The sequence below is a fragment of the Mus musculus genome, chromosome 1 (genome assembly GCF_000001635.26).
Source record: "Mus musculus strain C57BL/6J chromosome 1, GRCm38.p6 C57BL/6J".
NCBI classification, from domain to species: Eukaryota; Metazoa; Chordata; class Mammalia; order Rodentia; family Muridae; genus Mus; species Mus musculus.
The window spans coordinates 52,635,915-52,656,285 of record NC_000067.6 but is presented as its reverse complement, the minus strand read 5'-3'; the positions used below and the strand labels follow the sequence as shown (position 1 = coordinate 52,656,285).

The following is a 20,371-nucleotide window of genomic DNA, read 5'->3' as shown; positions in this document are numbered from 1 at the left end:
TAACCTCTCTTGAGATCCTTAGAAATACTCAGGGATGTCAAAGCTGAGGCTAGGAATCACTACCATAGTGATTTGTCCTGCTCCTCTCTGCCTGCAGGAAGTTATGCTACCCTAGAGTTCTGTGTGAACCCAACTTGGCTCGATGCTATTAACTAGACTATTCTTTTTTTTTAATTAGGTATTTTCCTTGTTTACATTTTCAATGCTATCCCAAAGGTCCCCCATACCCACCCCCCCAACCCCTTACCCACCCACTCCCCCTTTTTGGCCCTGGCGTTCCCCTGTACTGGGGCATATAAAGTTTGCAAGTCCAATGGGCCTCTCTTTGCAGTGATGGCTGACTAGGCCATCTTTTGATACATATGCAGCTAAAGACAAGAGCTCCAGGGTACTGGTTAGTTCATATTGTTGTTCCACCTATAGGGTTGCAGTTCCCTTTAGCTCCTTGGGTACTTTCTCTAGCTCCTCCATTGGGAGCCCTGTGATCCATCCATTAGCTGACTGTGATCATCCACTTCTGTATTTGCTAGGCCCCGGCATAGTCTCACAAGAGAGAGCTATATCTGGGTCCTTTTAGCAAAATTTTGCTAGTGTGTGCAATGGTGTCAGCGTTTGGAAGCTGATTATGGGATGGATCCCTGCATATGGCAATCACTAGATGGTCCATCTTTTTTGTCACAGCTCCAAATTTTGTCTCTGTAACTAGACTATTCTTAAAGCAGAGTAATAGTACATGCCAAAGGCCAGCACAGCTCAAGAGCCAGAGTCATAGGACAGTGCTACTTTATCGTCCTAGTGAGCTTGCAGTGGCAGGAAGTTGCAGTGGCAGGAAGTTGCAGTGGCAGGAAGTTGCAGTGGCAGGAAGTTGCAGTGGCAGAAAGCAGGCAGGTGGCTAGCACTCCCGGGGATTTGCAGCTTGCTCATGGGACTCCTAAGCAATATGCCTCTCGGCATATCAGTTAAGTAGAGCAGCTGCAAAAGGGGAAGTTCATCCATGGTTAGGTCATTTGTTTTTCAAAAGCCCTACCTGGTATACATAACCTTCCCCATTGAAAATATGAGGATTCTTAAGCGAATAGGGCCTAAGTTATGGGATCATGGTCAGAGCCAGGACACAGACTCAACTCTTGCTAACACCAGAGCCCTGCCTACCACCTTCCCATCCTAGTGGGAGGGAAAGCGTCCACGGTGGTACAAGACATAAATAGCCAAGCCATGAGTTCTGTGTGCCTGAAACCTATGTGTGTTTGTTTCTATTCTTGATTTCTAGACATTCTCTAAAACCTTAAATCAGCATCCCAAGCAATAGCCTTACCAATAAAACGTCCTGACAAGATTGTAGGCTACTTTTGTTGTCCCAGTATGAGTGCTATGGGCTGCTTGTGACTCTTACAGTGGATATGTACCTACTGTGTCTCTGAGGATTTCTATCTTTTTTTGTTTGGTTGGTTGGCTTTATTGTTTGTAGAACATGATTTTAGTATTTTCAACTGTTAATATTCAACAAACAGAATCATTTTAAGATATATTTTGTTGTATTTCATTTCTGATTTTATTAATTTAGATACTGTCTTTGTGCCCTCTGGTTAGTCTGGCTAAGGGTTTATCTACCTTGTTGATTTTTCTCAAAAAAACAGCTTCTGATTTTGATTCTCTGTAGAGTTGGTTTTGTTTCTACTTGGTTGATTTCAGCCCTGAGTTTGATTATTTCCTGCCATCTACTCCTCTAGGGTGTATTTGCTTCTTTTTGTTCTAGAGCTTTCAGGTGTGCTGTCAAGCTCCTGTAAGCTCTCTCCAATTTCTTTTGGGAGAACTTAGAGCTATGAGTTTTCCTCTTACAACTGCTTTCCTTGTGTCCCATAAATTTTGGTATGATGTGTCTTCATTTTCATTAAATTCTAAAAAGCGTTTCATTTTTTTTCTTTTTTTCTTCCTTGACTGAGTTATCATTGTGTAGAGCATTGTTCAGCTTCCACGTGTATGTGTGCTTTCTGTTGTTTTTATTGATATTTAAGACCAGCCTTAGTCTGTGGTGATCTGATAGTGTGCATGGAATAATTTCAATCTTCTTGTATCTGTTGAGGCCTGTTTTGTGACTGATTATATGGTCAGTTTTGGAGAAGGTACCATGAGGTGCTGAGAAGAAGGTATATTCTTTTGCTTTAGGATGAAATGTTCTATAGATATTGTTAGATCCGTTTGGTTAATAAGTTCTGTTAGTGTCTCTGTTTAGTTTCTGTTTCCCTGATCTGTCTATTCCTGAAAGTGGGGTGTTGAAGTCTCCCACTATTATTGTATGGGGTACAATGTGTGCTTTGAGCTTTAGTAAAGTTTCTTTTATGAATGTGGGTGCCCTTGCATTTGGACCATAGATATTCAGAATTGAGAGTTCTTCTTGGTTGATTTTTCATTTGACCAGTATAAAGTGTCCTTCCTTATCTTTTTTGATAACTTTTGGTTGAAAGTTGATTTTATTGGATATTAGAATGGCTACTCCAGCTTGTTTCTTGGGACCACTTGCTTAGAAAAATGTTTTCCAACCTTTTACTCTGAGGTAGTCTCTGTCTTTGTCACTGAGGTACATTTCCTGTATGCAGCAAAATGCTGGGTCCTGTTTACGTAGCCAGTCTGTTAATCAATGTCTTTCTATTGGGGAACTGAGTCCACTGATGTTAAGAGATGTTAAGGAAAAGTGATTGTTACTTCCTGTTATTTTTGTGGGTTTCTATCTTTAAACCACTTCCTGTGATGCAAACTGTCATGCAAGACATCACTTATGGGAAGTCTGGGGGCCTTTACTTCCTTAAGTTCTGCAAGAGCACTTGGATCCAAGTTAGGTGACTCTGTGAAGGTGAGAGTATGATTATGAGAGATGATTACTGGAGAGGGAAAGGGTGATTTCCCATCCAGACATCCTTCAGTGCATTGAGACAAGACACTTAAAACTCTAAACCACTCACGTAGTTTACACAAAAGCTTTAATAACTCCCTGACACAGAACTTCTAAGCCAACGGACATCTGGGAAAGTGATGCTTGTATGAGAACAGGAATTGGGAGGTGAAAGAAAAGTTCTTTTTCAAATCAGAAATCATATAGCTTAGGCAGGGCCAGCTGTGGCTTATAAAAGGGAGCAACTTGCTGCTGTCTGGGAAAATGTGAGCCAGCCCAGGTGAACATCTCATCTGGTTCCCATCTGCCCTGGGCCGCTAACACACTCGCCCTATTGTAGCTCAAGATTAGACCCAGATTTCACAGGGCAGCTTGGAGACTTCATAGTGCTTGGGTCAAGAATGTGGGCCTGGGGCCAGAAGTCTGTCTGGACTGAAGTGTCAGCTTTGCCAGTCACAGTTTATATGGGCCTAAGGCCTCCTGGGTAAAACTGAGGTTTCAGTGAGAGACTTGATAGTACAGAGCCAGGTAAATGTGTCTTCTGAGATAGACTCTGCTGGTTATGTGAGTCTCAGTGCCTTTATCTTCTGCCAGCTGCGATACACTGCAGATTGCCTAATGGGAGACAGGTCTAGAGAATGGAAGTCAGGTATGAGTCAGAGGCTAAACTGGCACCTCATCTATCCATGCAGTGTCACCCAGTGGGGAATCTGTGAAGGTAGCTTGCTCACAGGGTCATCTGAAGACATCTGTCTTGCTGCAGGCTTCATCAGACAAGCATCCCATGTGATTTATGTGTAGGATTCCACTGCAGGTTAGACAGAAAAGCCAATCCAAAAATGACACATCTAATTGTGGGGAATCCCCAAATAGAGGATAATGTGAGATCCTATTTGGGCGGTTATTGATCAGCATCGCCTCTGGATCGTAACTATGTATATGTTCAGATATATTGATACAATCCATCAGATATCCTAAAATCTGTAATCTCTTACATTTCTAGATATTTTTAAAAGACATAAATTCAAATATTTTCCTGTCACATGGACACTCCCCTAAAATTCAGCCCTAAATATTATTGGCAAACTACATAACTAGTTCACAAAGTGTCTTTGTGCTTGTAAACTGTGTTTTAAAACCCTTGAAAACTAGCATTCAAATGATATGATTTTTTAAACCATTTAAGTATAGCCACCTACGCTGCTTCTCACCCACACATTTGGTGTCAAACAGTCCAACTTGCTTCAAACAGGGTGCTGTTGGGAGGCATCTGCTGTAAGCAAGGGCACAACGAGGGTTCTGCTGTGTGTATGTGCATGTCTGCGAAGGTGTGAAACATAGCTGCCATTGAAGGACAGTCAGTCATTGGCTGCTTCAGAAAGAGGAGGAAGGTCAGAAGGGAAGGACTGTACACTGCTTGGTGGGCATTAGAAATGTCATTGGTCTTTGTCATACACACTGACTCGGAGCCCAGGGAACATTTCACCAGAAATGTTTTAATTGTTTAGCTTCTCACAGCTCTCACATAGCAATCTGACAGATCCATGATTCTTTCCAGAAATGAACATGAAAAACAGCTCTCTCAAAAGACGACCACTGTTTTCATTGTGGGTGCACGGGCTTGCTGGTGCTGGGAGCTACAGCTTCACAGTGAAGTCCCAACTGTGGGGTTGTTCTGGTGGCTCAGGGGGTGCTGATGTGCCAGACACACACAAACACATTCTATACTAGGCAAGCTGTGTAGTGAGAGGTGAACATGGCAATGCCCAAGTACTGACACACCTGACCTGTTACAATGCCCAGAAATAAAGCTACTGAAAAAGAAAACCAGATTAAGCTGTGGCAAAATGTTACAACTCCTGTCTATTTTTGCAAAATAGTTGCCAAAATGACTAGAAGCACATTGTTTACACACAAGTGTTCATGCCTGTGTGTATGTGCATGCAAACTCAGAGGAAGGTACCAGGCTCCCTGGGACTAGAGTTATGGATGGCGGCAAGCTGCCATGCCACTCAGATGCTGAGGACGAAACTCAAATCCTCTGTAAGGCTCTTTTTAGCCACTAAGCCATCTCTCCAGACCCTATTCTTTGACGTTTTAAAGTCAACACGTAAAGGCACAGATTGACCTGAGTGAGGTTTCTAAGAAAAGGAAAAAGACTCCTGATATTACCTATGTCTGTCAAAAGGCAGAGGCAGAAACACTGACATAGAGCGTCAAAGAGAGAGCATCATTTGAGAGTGAATATAGAAAGTTCCGAAGTCAGCATCACTCTCAGGGGATGACAGTGACCAAGTCCGTGTCTTGTCCCCCTCCTCCTCTCTCATGCTTTGTGTTTCTGTTGTTGTTTAATCATTACAGTACATAAGATAAAACACCCTGACTTTGATTCTCAGAGGATCAAGTAGCGACCTGTTCACAGAATGTCTGCCATAGCCAACTCTTAAGGCTATTTCTGCTCCTTTCCTTGGGCCCAAAGCCCAATTTGTAGCTCATTTTAACCTGAAGTTTATCATGGATCAAGAAACAAACATTTGCTCTCACTAAAAAAAAACAAAAGAAAACAAAACAAAAAAAAAAACCAGGTATCACAAATCTATTTTGTGGGAACTCATTGTAAACATATATAATCAGTTTTAAAAAATAAATCACAAAATGTCACAAATGCTTTCATACTTTCAATTTCAATATATAAAAAGTACAAAAATTATAATATTTTAATCTGTCTGCATATAAAATCTTATCAAAACATTAAATATAAGCCTAAGAAATGTTTCTTTTTAATCACAGTTATTAAAACAAAACAACAACAAAACTTGGGGCACCAACACCATGAGACCAAGGCTAGAGCGAGACAGCCCTGAACCTGCACATGAAGAAGTGTCTTATGCCTGAGTCCCAGATGCACCAGGGGCTGCCAAGGCTGCTAACGACACTTTTGCTCTAACTCTCAAACCTAAATTCCACCATCAATAGCATTTCCAAACATGAGTTCTAAAGATTGTTAGTCTCATGAAAAATGGTTTGTGGTTAGTAACTTAGAAGCCCTGTGCATGTCTGCTTTTTAGGAGACCCACAATGACTTTGTAACATGAAAGACCGAGGAGCTTGCAGAATATATGACTCTGAGTTAACCACAGCCAGCATCAGAATTCTTTCAGCAGCACTTCGTACTATCACGTGAATAGCACCTTAGAAAGCACTGATACTGGTGAACTGGTATGGGGGAGGGGAAGGACGGAGGGCAATAATGCAGCCTTTTGAGCCAGCTCCTGGGCATCCAGAAGGGAGTTAGTGCCTGGTGAAGGGAAGGTCTCAGGTTCTGTTTACTGGTCCTAAAGAACAGGTTTGCACTGTTTCCATGAAGGTCTTCATTCAGGGCATGTGGCAATGACACTTTCAGCCTTCACACCACCACAGTAAAGCTCTCTTGCACAAATGAAAACGAGTTTTTCCTTATTTGCATGGCTTATTTTTCTCTGAGGTGCATGGGTCCCACCCAGCTGGAGTAGGATCTTTGCCTTTTATTTGCATTCCTGTTCAGAATGAAGTCAACTTGCAGGTAGACTGTCAGTCTGCAGGCTAAAGAGCTGTTCCTCCAGGAAGGCACCCCCAAGGCCATACTGCTTTTCATGTGTGCTGACTTCCTCTGGTGACAGGTGGCTGGCTCCAAGAACAAACTCTGCAAACCTTAGAAAATTTTGTTTTAAATAGTTAATTTTTGATTGGATGGAACACAGGGCCCCCAATGGAAAGTACCCAAGGAGCTAAAGGGGTCTGCAACCCTATAGGTGGAACAACAATATGAACTAACCAGTACCCCCAGAGCTCGTGTCTCTAGCTGCATATGTATCAGAAGATGGCCTAATAGGCCATCATTGGGAAGAAAGGCCCCTTGGTCTTGCAAACTTTATATGCCTCAGTACGGGGAAACGCCAGGGCCAAGAAGTGGGAGTTGGTGGCGGGGGAGGGTCTGGGGGACTTTTGGGATAGCATTTGAAATGTAAATGAGGAAAATACCTAATTAAAAAAATAGTTAATTTTGTCATGGAGGTTTATCCGAAAGATGATGTGTGCCTCCCCACTTATCCCCTTTAATTAAATTTGAATTTGTGTCAGCTGAGGATAGCATGTAAACCTAAACAGAGGACAGCATATGTGATTTCATGTGGGCAGGATTATTCATCCACAAGCAGGTGTACCAAGTCATTCCTTCAACTTCCTCTGTTCCTTCTGAGTGTAGTGCATTGTTCAGATTTCACTGTCAATGCCTCGCTCAGATCTGCATGGCATCTAAGACCTCAGCAGCTCTCCCGGCAGGCCAGAGCACCCAGGAAGTAGAACTCCCACAATTCTGGTGTAAGGTGTAACCAAGAGGAATGGTTGCTTCTAAGCAGAAACGTATGCTGCAGATACTACGTGATTTTCAAATCACTTCAAATGTGTGCTGTGGCCAGGGCAGGACTTACTTTTTAGGAGCCTGGAGTCTGGAGACAGCCAGCCAGGAAGGGAAGTCAGGCCTGCAGCAGGCTTGGCGCAGTTCCTCGAGAGCCCTGGCTGTTGCAGCTTCAGCTTGCTCCCTGTACTCGTCATCAGTGAGATACCTCGCCACCTGAGGTTCTGCTGTGAACCACGGCCTCATTTTCCTAAAACACATGACACGTGGTTGACAGATTCCTGCCCAAATCAATCCTTGTAATACTCAAAAATATGCATTTTACACGCCAACAGTCATACCTGGGAGCTCCTTGTATGGCAGACTGCACTTTGCACAGCCCTGCCATGACAGAGGGGTAAGGAATGAGTCTACTGTGCTTGCCTCTTCTCTCCCTGCCATAGCAATGGCCTAAGGCCTTGGAGAATCAATTTCTGGTTGAGATGTTGATTAAACTTTTTTCATTGATTTCTAATCAAACAATTAGACAAAATGTCTGGCTTCCTACTTTGTCTGCTGTTTTTTTTTTTTTTTTTTCTTTTTTTGGCAAGCTTTCAATGTGTCCTTTCATTAAGACCAACAGGGAGGAACACCACTTACTACACTACGAAGAAGCTGGAATTGTGGGGTATCACCCCCACCTAGTGGTGGTGCCTCTGATTAACCCGACACAGAAAGGAGATGCTGCACAAGATCCATCAAGGAAAGGAACTTGAATTAGTTCTTCTTTGGCTACATACACACCAAGAACCCAGAGGCTGGATGTTGTCTTCCAGTCAGGAAAGGGATAAATATCATAAAACTATAGCAATCTGCACGTTAGGAACTCAAGATGATAACAGAGACATATGGCACCTGAACGAACGAACTGGTTTGAAAACCAAGTGACGTTGTTTTTTTTTTTTTTTCTCCTCTTCTGAACAACTAGCCAGGTTTCCTATAGGAAAAACCCAGGCTCTGACCCAGAACACTGGAGCACAACCCAATTTGAAGGTGACCTCACTGTCTGAACTTGGCCAATCTCTTCCTGGTTCCACTTCACTGTGTCACATGGTAAGGACAGCAGAATGCTTGCCTCATCAGCCACTGAAGAGATGAGGTGGGATATTTACACAAACTGCTCAGTCATCATCAAAAAAAACAGCTATTATATATTAACATAAACACAAAGAGCACTTTGCAAACTAGAAAGTGTGATAAAAAGTAAACACATTTTTTGCCTGGTTTATTATTTAACCTGTAGACTTCTTTCTACTTTAGTCCCTACTGTCTCAGATAATTATTCTCTACCAATGGGTAAAGTAGACAGCATAGCAGTACATATGTATTGCTATAGAATGCCCCTCAGACACATAATGGAGCCATCATGCAAATGAGAACACACTTGCTATTGGCAAGACAGTAGCTAAGGGAAGGAGATAGGAACTCTGTGTTCCTTGGGCCACAAGCCCGGCAGGCTGTGCAGTGGCCGGCCACCTCCTAGTGGAGGGGCCTCTTCTCAGATGGGGCCAGGAGAAAAGCCCTTTGGTCTCAAGGCATCCCACTTACACTGCTGCCTTTTATCCTATGACTACCTTGTACTGTTTCTAATGTTTTACCCAAGTGATGCTATCACACACAGGGCCACTAGATCCAGAAACTACCTGACACTATGGAGTCTGCTTCCTCACAGCCAATGATCAAGCATCTATTAACTCCCTTTACCAGCCTTAACCTCACTTTCCTACTCCAAGTCTCTCTCTGTGTCTGCCTGGACCACAGCAATGTCTAAGAATACCTTCTACTACAGGACTTCCCTGTTGACCCTATGCCAGAAAGCAGATGGGTCTACCCCACCAGCCAACAATTACTCATCTCTAGTTTAGTTTTTCCTGGGTGAAGTTTCTACTTTTCATTAGATTAACTGCCAGCATTTTCAGTGAAAGAATTACATCTAAGTACTAGTCTACATTTACAGTTTCCTTTGAATATCAGATCTGAAAGCAGAATCCACATTTTAGCAACAATCAACTCCTGCTTGTTTTAAATGCTGCCTTTGTGATGGGGGTGCAGTGCAGAGTTTCCCATAGTCCTGTTGGCCACCCACTGCCTTGCTCCTGCCTGGGCCCAAACTTTTGGACTTATACCTTCTGTCTAGACAGGAGGCAGTGAACGAATGGAAATGCGCACAGCTGAGCCCCACACCAAGCCCCACACACAGAACCAGGCTGGACTCCTCAGTGAGCCCATCCAGTATGGCCAGGGCACACCTCACTCAGTGTACTGACAGCACTGTTGCCTGGTGATGGCTTTATAGGGGGCCTTTTCTCTGTCAGGAATGCATTCCACATCTGTTCAAGGGCCACCCTGGGTCATTACTTAAGATTCAACCCAATGATATCTCTTGCAGGAAGTCCTTCCTGGATTAACACTTTAGTTCCGGGGGAAGCTGTTTTCATACTTAAAGGATACATAGTGTTAGGGCTAGAAAGAAGATTCAGTGGCTAAGAATGACAAGTGCTCTCCAGAGGACTGCAGTATGGTTCCCAGCACCCACACCAGGTGCTCACGACTGCACGTAACTGCAGCAACACAGGACCTTCTGGCCATTCTGAGTACCCACAAACATATGGCAGACACACACAAACACATACACACATATACACACTTTTTTTTTAAAGGCAGTTGATATATAATTGCATGCCCACATCTCTACAATATACATCCTCAAGAGCAGGACCATCTCCATCTGTGTGCCTGACACAGATGCAGGCTAAGGAAACACGTAACAATACTGTGTCAGCAGAGGTGACCTTATCTTTCTTTCTGTATTTTCACGAGGCTAAATTTAAAATGTAAAACAAAGTGAGCCCTTAATAAAAATGAACTGAGTAACTCCTTCCAATCATCCAGGACATTTCCCCCTAATTCCTCTCTTGTAAGCACAATTAATATCACCATGTCGACATTGGCTCTAATGAAAAGAAGTGTATGATAAAGGTAGAAACGTTATACAACCCAGAGCCCAAGCAACTTCTTCACTGATTCTAGCGAGCTCTAACCTCAGAGTAATTTGTGGTATAACTCAAAGAAGATGGAGCAAACACTTAGAGCTCTTGTTCCTCTAAGAAAAGTGAAACCTCCAGATTAAACATAATTACGTGGCTGGGCAGTCGTGGCACACACCTTTGATCCCAGTGCTCAGGAGGCAGAGGCAGGTATGGATCTCTGAGTCTGAGGCTAGCCTGGTCTACAGAGTGATTTGCAGAATAGCCAAGGCTACACAGAGAAATCATGTCTTGAAAAACCAAACCTAACCAAAACAAAACAAACAAAAAAACAACAAGGACAAAAAAAAAATCCCACAAATTAAAAACAAACAAACAAAAACCCCATAACTACTTGTAAGATGTAACCAAAAGTATCTCTTAAAACAATAAACTAACCCAGAACTCAAAATATCAGATTTGGTAGCCATAGAAAAAGGATACCCACCACCTGAGATAGCTGAATGCTCTCAGGAGATAGTGCAGACTCCAGGAGAACAAGAGGACGATCAGAACAGCATAGGCAAACTGAGGAGCGGCCACACCAGTGTAGACCAGAGCCAGGGAGAAGAGCCTCAGGGTCCACATGAGAAGGTCTCTGCTCCCCTCATCAGCAAGAGGCCCGTGACTGTAACAGGCAGCAAAGCTACAAAGTCCAACAACCACCACATAGCCTAGAAACACAGAAGAAGGGCAAGCATTTAAACCTGAGCTGGAAAACTGAGGTGGAAAACCTGACAGAGCCCTGGCTGAACAGTAACATCTACCAGTTAACTTTGATTTCAAAAATTAAGAAAACGAACAAAATGTTTCCTTTTTTCAATAAGGTTTGAAAAGCGTATCTACAGCTCATTAGTCCTGGATTTGAGTGCGAGCACAGGTCGGCTTTTAAAGATATATCATTATTGTTATCTGTCTGAGTGTGTACATCAGCAAGCGGTAAAGTCAGGAGAACATCAGATACCCTAGAACTGGCTCACAGGCAGTTGTTGTAAGCTAACCAGTCCAGGTGCTAGAAGCTAAACTCGAGGCCTCTGGAAGAGCAGCAAGCGCCCTAAGCCACTGAGCCATCTCTCCAGCCCGACAGGCTAGCTTCTGTAATAATTTAAGAAATATGCTGATTATTATGATAATAATAGTCATATCTGTTTTTAAGTCCAGTGTCCTGGGTGGACAAGTGGTTTCATGGTTGCTTTGGTTAAAAGTAAGCCAGTGGATATCATAGTTTGCTTACAAACCCTAGATTTAATTTTTAAGTTCTAGTCACTAAAGGAGAATGTAGTTTTACAGAGGACCAATCAGGGAGCTAGCCATGCCCAGTCCATCATTACATCTGATACATTGTTTCCAGATGGGAAGTATACAGCATTTCTAATGATTTTCACTGTAAGTGCTTAATTTGTTTCTAAGCAAATCTAGGATTCAATTTCTCATTTACAGTAGATACTAAGGAGGAATAAGTTAAATTTAAAATGGGCCTCACATCAATCTAGAAAGTGGAACTCTCACAGGATGTCTTATGTGGCTTCTCCAGCACCTTGGTGAGGAAAGAAGCTATGACGGGGCTATTACTACTGTCTGGCCTCAGTGGGAGGGGATGCACTTAATCCTGTAGAGATGTGATGCGCCAGGGCAGGGGGATGCCTGCGGGGAGGACCCTCTCAGAGGCAAAGGGGAGAGGGGAAGGGGAACCAGGAATGGGGGGCAACATTTGGAATGTAAGTAAATAAAATAATTAATTTTAAAAAGCCATATATAATAAAACTAAACTGTACTTGGGGGAGACAAAAGAAATTATGATGGATTGGGAGAGTTACCTGGCCTGGCAGAAGATTCAGCACAGCATCCAGGTTATAGAGTCAGCCAGCCAGCACAGGTAACTCAGAGTCTAAATATGACCTGTGCAGTAGGTGATTCTATGCAATTATGAATCTTTAACATCTAAGAGTGAGGTTAAGGATCTAACTCAGTGGTGCAACAGATGCTGAGTGTACATGAGGCCCTGGGTCCAGTTCCCAGCAATAACAACAATAAGTAAGAGTTATTCAGTTATATATAAAAGTGCTCTTGTTTCTTTAGAGACAAAGAGTAAAGAACTTATAGGAATATCTCACGTTATGAGTAAATTGTAAATACTTAATATAATAGGAAAATAGGCTAAAAATAAAGTGTTCAAGGATGAATTGCTTTTCTTTTGGCAACAGTATCCTCATATGTGAAATCTGATGTTAATGGGTCTGCAATTACCATTATTTCCTAACAAAATGGAAGAAATTTGTAACATAAAACAAGAAGATTAAACGGTATTTTTATCCTCTCTGTTTCTGAAAAGTCAAGTTTCATTACTAACAACCTCCCACTTTTTATACAGAATACGTAAAGAAAGAAAACTGACAGACGAAGAGAACCAGCTTTTGAAGAAGCTGATGTAATGCAGCTCAGATGCAGCTCAAGTTCAGCCATAATTCTCAAGCAGTTTTATTCTTTTAACGATTTGTACAGACAACTAAGAATGGTTATAAAGGAAAGTGGTGTAAAACGAGATCTAAATGAGTTCAAACACCAACTATGGTAATGAAATACAATATTATTTTAATAGCACCTTTCCTTAAATCAAATAAAAATATGTGCCCAGAAGCCCCCTGCTTGCATTTCTCAGCCTGGCTGATAGACAGGAAGTTCTTGTGTGTTTACCTACCTAATATATACATTCTGTTTCCATACCACAGCCACTTCAGATCTTCCATCAACTGGCACAAAACATAAACTGAAGCAAACCAACAACCAATCATTAGCGCCCCAAATGTGCTATACTGTGTGCGGGAGAAAATAAACGACACAATATACATATATAGATATATATTGGTTCATTCATTCTCATAAAAATAGAAGCAAACAAATAAATAATCTATGCTTGAAAGATCTACGTCAAATCTAAGTCAAGTATTGATCTGACCCAGAGTGTCTCTGTTCAAGGATGACCCTCTGAGGAGGAGAGCCATTTTCACACAAGAGCTTAATGATAGCCATGCAGGCTCCGGTCCCCCTGCTAGAATCTACATGTTAACAAGACCCCCAGGTGGTTAGCAGGTACACTGAAGTTGGAGAGAACTACTAGAAAGTACATAGTTATCTCAAAATAACTCTGCTATTTAGAGTTTTGATCAGAGTAGCCATAAAGTTACCATCATGAATTAAAATTTATCCATTAGAACATTATTTTATTGAAGATGTAAGGAGGGACAACAAGAACAAAAATCCCGGATGTAGGACCACTTGTATACAAAGCGCTGATGACTCAGGATCATTCTGCCAACATACATTTCACAAACCAGTACCAAAAAATGTCACCAAACTTAATGTAATCCTATGCATTACTAATAAGTAAAAACTGACTTTTCAGAAACAGACACATTTTAAGGTCAATTTACATAGCAGAGGAGCACATTTGAATTAGGTAATTTTTCATATCCATAAAATCTTGGTTCCTATTTTGTACTCACTTGCATATAAGAGACCTACCTTTGGAATGTGTTTCTTAGCCATCAGAAGGACAAAGACTAATGTCATTAGAATACCTAACACGGTACCGGAAGAGTAATAGAAAACAGGGCTTCTGTCAAGACAGAGGAAAAAAAGCCACATAAACATCAACCAGCAATTTCAGCAATAAAACCTGAAAAGAGTTCGTAATGCTCAATGTGGCAATAGTAGCCAGTAAAGAATATTAAGAAAGAAAAACTCTAATCGTATTTCATATAGTTAAAACTGAAGTCAGTACTTGAAAGTTCAGTAAATAGACTGTTGCGGAATGTCTAGCTGTCTTCTATAGTCAGAATGTCATCCAACAATGCTATGCGCTTGTTACATGTGAGGCACTTGCCCGAGAACTCCCAGATATCCACAGCTAAATCAGAGGAGAAAACTGAGATAGCAAGAAAACGACTTTCATGTGAGCTGGCTGCTAGAAGATTCAGAGCAGCTGCCCAGCTCATCAGCATATAGGGCCTAACTTCTAGGCTTTTCTCTTCCTGCTATCCATCCATCCATCCATCCCGTAGTCAGAAAAGCTGGCAGATAACACTACACATACCTGACGGTACCATAAAGAAAAATTCAAGAGTGAACAATGATAAGGACGATGCAAAAATATTTGTATTAAGTAGCCTGGGCAAATTAAAAAGTAAATATTGAGAAGAGAGGTGGGTTATATAGGCTAAGTTACAAGAAACAAAATATCAGGATAACATATTTATCCAAGAAGCAAGTATTTGTCATGTCTAATATCCTACACCAGAGTCACCAATTCAGGAGGCAAATTAACTCAATCAATAGCTAGAGCCTGGTATCAGAGAACATGAGCAAACCCCAGCACCCTGGAGAACAAGTCAGTGACGAGGGCTGTGGGTTCTGTAACCAAAAATTAACAGCAACAGGATAAGTTCACATGTGTGTATGTGTAAAATAATGTAAGCAAAAGTACTCTGTACCATGTACATATTTGTTATACAATTGCCTCCGTCTTTAAAGTTGAATCAAATGCTACCTTCAGACCTATCATCTGTAAATCCTAGAAGAACCACACATGCAGAATAGTGTGCAAATACTCAGCACAGAGTCACAAACAACCTCGAGACTTTTCCATCAGAATTTAGATTTAAATCACTACAAATATAAAAAAGGGCACTTACTGGCTCAAGGTCTTTGCATACAAGAAAAGGAAAATGCCTGTCACAAACACAAGGAAGAGTTTGAAATCCACAACTGGAAAATAAAAAAACAAACAAATACAACCAATGTTCTGTGTTAGTAAATAAAGAATAGGGAAGTGAACTCATTGAATGTGCAGCCAATTATAATGAAAACAGACTTACTGTTTCGACTCACGCTTACTATGTAGGGAAGGAGCCTCCCAACAGGCTTCACAGAGAAGCACACAGTTTCTCCATATGGACTGAAGACTATGGTTATCTCCTCAGCCTCCTCTGGTGCCCAAAAGTTATGAGTCACACATTTGATAAATGATAAAATGCTTTCTGTGTGCTGGCAGTTATGACTTCCTGTGATATATACAATATTGAGCAGGCCCGGGCTGGTTACTGTCACCTACAAAACAGGAATGGATCAATCCACGCAGGTTCAAAACCTTCCCTTTGGCACCTCAAGACACAAACAGAGGAGTAAGAAGCCAGAATTGGCTGACAAAAATACCATCCTACACCAGACTGGGCTCTGGTCCCCAGTGGCTGGGACTTCACATACCTGCATTCAGTTCACAGATGCTTTGTGGAGTGGACGGTTTGCCCAGTGTGGTGGTGCATGTGGCTGTAGTCCCAATTCTTGGGACTCTGAGACAATGGACAGTCTGAGGTCACATAGTTAGCAACATGGAGGTGCTAGAGACCTTGGTTAAGCAGGCTTAAGTGTGAGCACCTGACTGAAGGAGTGTTTACAGAGCCATGGGAGACCTGCAGGCTGCGGACACCGACTTGAAAAGGAATTTTATCAGATAAAGAGTAGAAGGATCAGCCAGGGCAGAGAGGACCTGAGCAGGCAGAAGTGTGTGCGATCCAGGGCACAGTCGAGGCCTCAGATATACAAATCTCCTTTGTGGCAGACACTTCATCCTAACAGACAAGGAGCAGAGCACGTGCCTACAGGTGCTGGCACGCGGGCAGCTGGTAAGAAAAGAGCTAGTCCACAGTCATTTCTAATTTTTTTTCCATTTTTTTCTTTATGGCCTCAATCTTGATTTTTTACATTTCTTTAAATTGAAAATATTTTTTCTGACCCAGAATATTCTGATCATGGCTTCTCCTCCCCTCATTTCTCCCTAGATCCTCTCCACCCACCCAAATCCACACCCTTTTTTCCTCTAGTTAGAAAACAGTCATCTAAAATAAATAAATGATAATAACAAACTAAAACAAACAAGGCAGGGAAAGTGCCCCTAAGAAAAAGCTCACGAAAAACATACAGATGCAGAGACATAGATTCACACACAAAAATCCCATAAAAACAGAGCTGGAAACCATGACATAGAAGCAAAATACCTGTGAAAAAAATTTAAAAACTCCCAAAATCACTGATCACTGACTTTGGTTTGTGTTGGCCATCTACGGCTGGACATGGGGCCCACTTGTAAGTGTGCTTTGTATACCAGTAACCTTTCACTGGAGAAAACTAACTTTCCCTTTATGAAGCTATCAAATGGAGACAGCTTCTCAGTTGGAGATGGGGGCTTGTGTTCACTTCCCTTCTCCGTGCTGGGACCCCCTGCGCTTGGACCTGTGAGGGTCCTGTGCAAGCCGCCTTAGTCTATAAGCTCATCTGACGTGCATCAGTCCTGCTGTGCCTAGACACTCTTGTTTCTTTGGTGCCTTTCACCCCCCATTTTTAAAGTATATTTCTTCTATTTTAAAGAAGTCAAGGAGCATTGGGCAGGAATGAAGATGGGAAGCCAGTGCTGGAGTTATGAACTCATTTGTTGAATGTAGGATGAATGAACAGGAGTGTGAGATATGAAGGACTGCAGCTTTCATGGCCCAAGAGCTCCGGGCAAGGTGACACAAGAAACCACATAAGCCTCAAACATCTTGTTTTCCAGAAAGCGTACGAGCTGACGTCACGTCCTGGACAAGGTCAAACTTATCCCTCAGCATACAGCACTCTTCCCCAGGCAACCTTTAGGTAATTCCCCTCACCAAAGTCTTACGTGTCCCATTCTCAGTGAGAGCTGCTCTCGTCACTTTTAATTACTGCCTTAGATCATGTCCCTCAGAGGTCATCAGCCCTCCAGTACTGCTTGGTTTGTGTGTCAACTTGACAAACTAGAGCCATCAGAGAGGGAGGAGCCCCAGGTAAGTAAATGCCTCCAAGAGATCCAGCTGTAAAGCATTTTCTAAATTAGTGGTTGATGGGGGAGGGCCCAGTGCATTGTGGGTGGTGTCATGCCTGGGCTGGTGGTCTTGGGTTCTATATGACAGCAGGAGGAGCAAGTCAAGAGAAGCAAGAGAGTAGTACGCAGCACTCCTCCATGGCCTCTGCATCAGCTCCTTCCTCCAGGTTCCTGCCCTGCTTGAGATTCTGTCCTGATTTCCTTAAATAATGAACAACAATATGGAAGTATGAACTGAATAAACAAACACTTTCCTCCACAACTTGCTTTTTGGTCATGGTGTTTCAGCACAGTAATAGCAACTCTAACTAAGACCCTTGTGACTCCCCAGCCATAAAATTATTTTTGTTGCTACTTCATAACTGTAATTTTGCTACTGTTATGAATAGTGATGTAAATATCTCTGTTTTCTGAAGTTCTTAGGTGACCCCTAAAGGGGTTACAACCCACAGGCTGAGAACCAGTGACTTAAAAGGCGTATTTATTTGGAATGGTCAGGGGAGGGCCTGGGTAGATATGAAAAGGAATTAATGTCCTCTCCCACATAACTTCCCCTTAAGCCACTATGTGCTCATCAAATTAGATTTTATCTTGATAAATTCATTTGATAAATAAAGCCATATAAAATGTATTTTTAAATCCCAAAGTTGTGGGGCATTGGGCTATGCACAGACAGGCTAGTCTCCAGTGGAGCTGAGGTCTGAACCCCGGAAGGGTGATAAATCACAGCAGGTGTTCCCTCATGCTCCTGGAACTCTAGCCCTTGCTTAAGTTATGCGCCCCCCCCCCAGCCCTCACAAGAGAAGCATGGCTAGAAGTCACATAGACAATGTCCCAAGCTGCTGACCTTTGGGCTAAACTCCTCCCCAGTTATCTAGCAACAGTAAAGACTGTAAGAGGGGCTGCTTGGCCTCACCCCTCTCTCTTACTCCTCTCTCTTACTCCACTCTCTCTCACTCCTCTCTCTCCTTTCTCTTTGTCTTCTCCTCTCTGCTTTCCTCTCCTCTTACTCTCTCTCTCTTACTCTCGTTCTCTCTAGCCTCGCCCCCCCGACCTTCTCTTTCCCCCTACCTTTCTACAATAAAACTCTAAAACCACAGACAGTCTCTGCTCATCAAGGCCCACTACGCTTGGAGGATGGGATGGGTTTTCTCCTAATGAGAAATTTCTAATCTCCCATGGAAGGCCTTCCTGTGCTCCATTCAAGATCCGCTGTGCTCACTTTCGCCTGTGTGAGAACCTTTCGTCCCTCATCCCCCTCTCCCATAACCCTGGGGCTTTAGAGAAGTAGCCCCAGGGCCCCCAGGTTGGGCTGCCCCTTGTCCCCCCACAAAGAGTGGGTCAGAGGTTTGGATGCCCACTCAGGGCTGAGTGGAAAGACTCTAGCAGCCCTCCCACATCCGCCTTTCCAGAGCATAGGTGGAACTCTGGTGGGACATGGGTCTTTCCTCCCCCTCTTCCCCAGGGCCCCTTTTTAGTTCTCACACAAAGTGGTACATTTTTATTCCACATTTTTAAGTCATGATTAAAAAAAAAAAAAAAAAGCAGGCCCTAACCTGCACAGTTGACCACATATATGTCCACTGGATTTGCGAATGTTGATTGTAGCAATAGCAGTCTGACACAGAAGTTTTAATTAAGTCCGTTTCCTTCAGAGATTTACATCTGGGAACTGAAAGATAAAACAAAAAAAAATGAAATAAATGCATTACCTAAGTATTTAATTTTCCAAAATCCCTTTTAAAAATGTGCTCAAAGGGAGATTTTCATAGTTTTTAGTATTTTATGACCAAAAATTCTTCTCCATGGTGATTACGGCCCTTTGCTCTTCCCTATCTAGCAGGCGTCTGTCGGCGACCAGCCCATCCAGAGTCAGTACTGTTAGGTCGCCTGCTGAGCAGCACACATGCACTGATGTCGTTGGTCCTCAAGTGATGGCAAGAGCTAAGGGAAGCATACTGGAAAAGAAACTCGAGCAGAAGACTCAATAATTAGTCGCAAGCATAAGACAGCATCGGGACTGACAGATGACAAATGTGCACAGTATTAAGATGAGCAAAGTCACGGTGGCTCAGCTTAGGGACATCTTGGACAGCTGCAGCTGGAGGTAAACCACAACTACTTCTACATAAGGATTCTATACTTCACCATGAGAGCAGAGCACAAAAAAACTTCAGGTCAGTATAACGGACTCAGTAGGAAACAGATGACACTAAAAAGGGCTCAACTAAATTGCTTAGTAAAGTGTGAGCAGAGCAAGCACCAACTACCAGGCAGAGGCACAACAAGACGAGGCTTCTATCAACTCCAGCCCCACAGTAAGGAGAGGACGCAGCGACTCAGGCTATAAACCGAGGACGGTAGAAGAATTCAAGAGCTCTCGGGAAGACAAATCGGCACACTCTGGAGCTTCACTGGATGAAGGAGAGGAAGGTATCTGGTAATGGGGAGATGGTGAGGCACTTACCCAGATCCAAGTGCTGATGCAGAATAGGAAACAGGAGCACGGAGTACTCACAGGTACAAAGAGAAATGAGCCTTTTGCCCCATTCAAAGTACAAGAAGGAAATCTCTAGACAACTCTGAATTGAAGTCAGAGCAAACTGTTATAACAAAGTTGGGTAAGGACCAGTAGCCACAAGTTGGTCATTATACCGATTTAGAGAATAACGTTGAACAAGCTCAATAGGTACCTGCCCTAGCCTGAAATATGTTTTGTGACAGGCTGAAGTGAGGACAGGCACAGTCCCTCCTTGAGACAGCTGAACCAAAGTGACAGCTCAGTTATATAATGACCCAGTATGTTCTACTGTGACAGATGAATCCTTTCATTTTTCCTCTTAGCACAGTGATGAAACGCATACGCTTTTAAATTTATCAACCGTCTGAGCTGAAAATACAAGAATCTAGGTCAAGAGCTAGATTTCAAAGCAGTAAGAGGATACTTGAGAGACTCTTAGTTAAGCACAGGCTACCAAAAATTAAAAACACATTCCATCATGGTACACCTATACACAAGAACCCAAAGAAGACAGTATAACCAGTGCTATGAACACACAAGACAGCCAAGGCAGAGGCACAGTATAACCAGTGCTATGAATACATAAGACAGCCAAGGCAGA

The 20,371-nt window shown here is 42.7% G+C and overlaps 1 protein-coding gene across 5 annotated transcripts in view; it reads right to left on the bottom strand.

Moving 5' to 3' along the window:
- Positions 1-4,366: 4,366 nt before the first annotated feature.
- The window catches only part of Nemp2 (nuclear envelope integral membrane protein 2), an 83,385-nt gene continuing 67,380 nt past the window's right edge, over positions 4,367-20,371 (bottom strand). For 3 of the 5 annotated variants that reach the window (XM_006495936.2, XM_006495937.2, NM_001142647.1), the window contains 8 exons: positions 18,806-18,921; positions 15,226-15,457; positions 15,043-15,115; positions 13,874-13,967; positions 13,050-13,164; positions 10,800-11,025; positions 7,360-7,536; positions 4,367-6,580 (listed from right to left, as the gene is read on the bottom strand). In XM_006495936.2, the coding sequence (XP_006495999.1) occupies positions 6,442-6,580; positions 7,360-7,536; positions 10,800-11,025; positions 13,050-13,164; positions 13,874-13,967; positions 15,043-15,115; positions 15,226-15,457; positions 18,806-18,823 (1,074 nt within the window). In that variant the 5' untranslated portion in view covers positions 18,824-18,921 and the 3' untranslated portion in view covers positions 4,367-6,441. The remainder of the gene's footprint in view (positions 6,581-7,359; positions 7,537-10,799; positions 11,026-13,049; positions 13,165-13,873; positions 13,968-15,042; positions 15,116-15,225; positions 15,458-18,805; positions 18,922-20,371) is intronic. The other 2 variants (NR_024590.1, XR_003954987.1) reach the window with 2 other exon arrangements.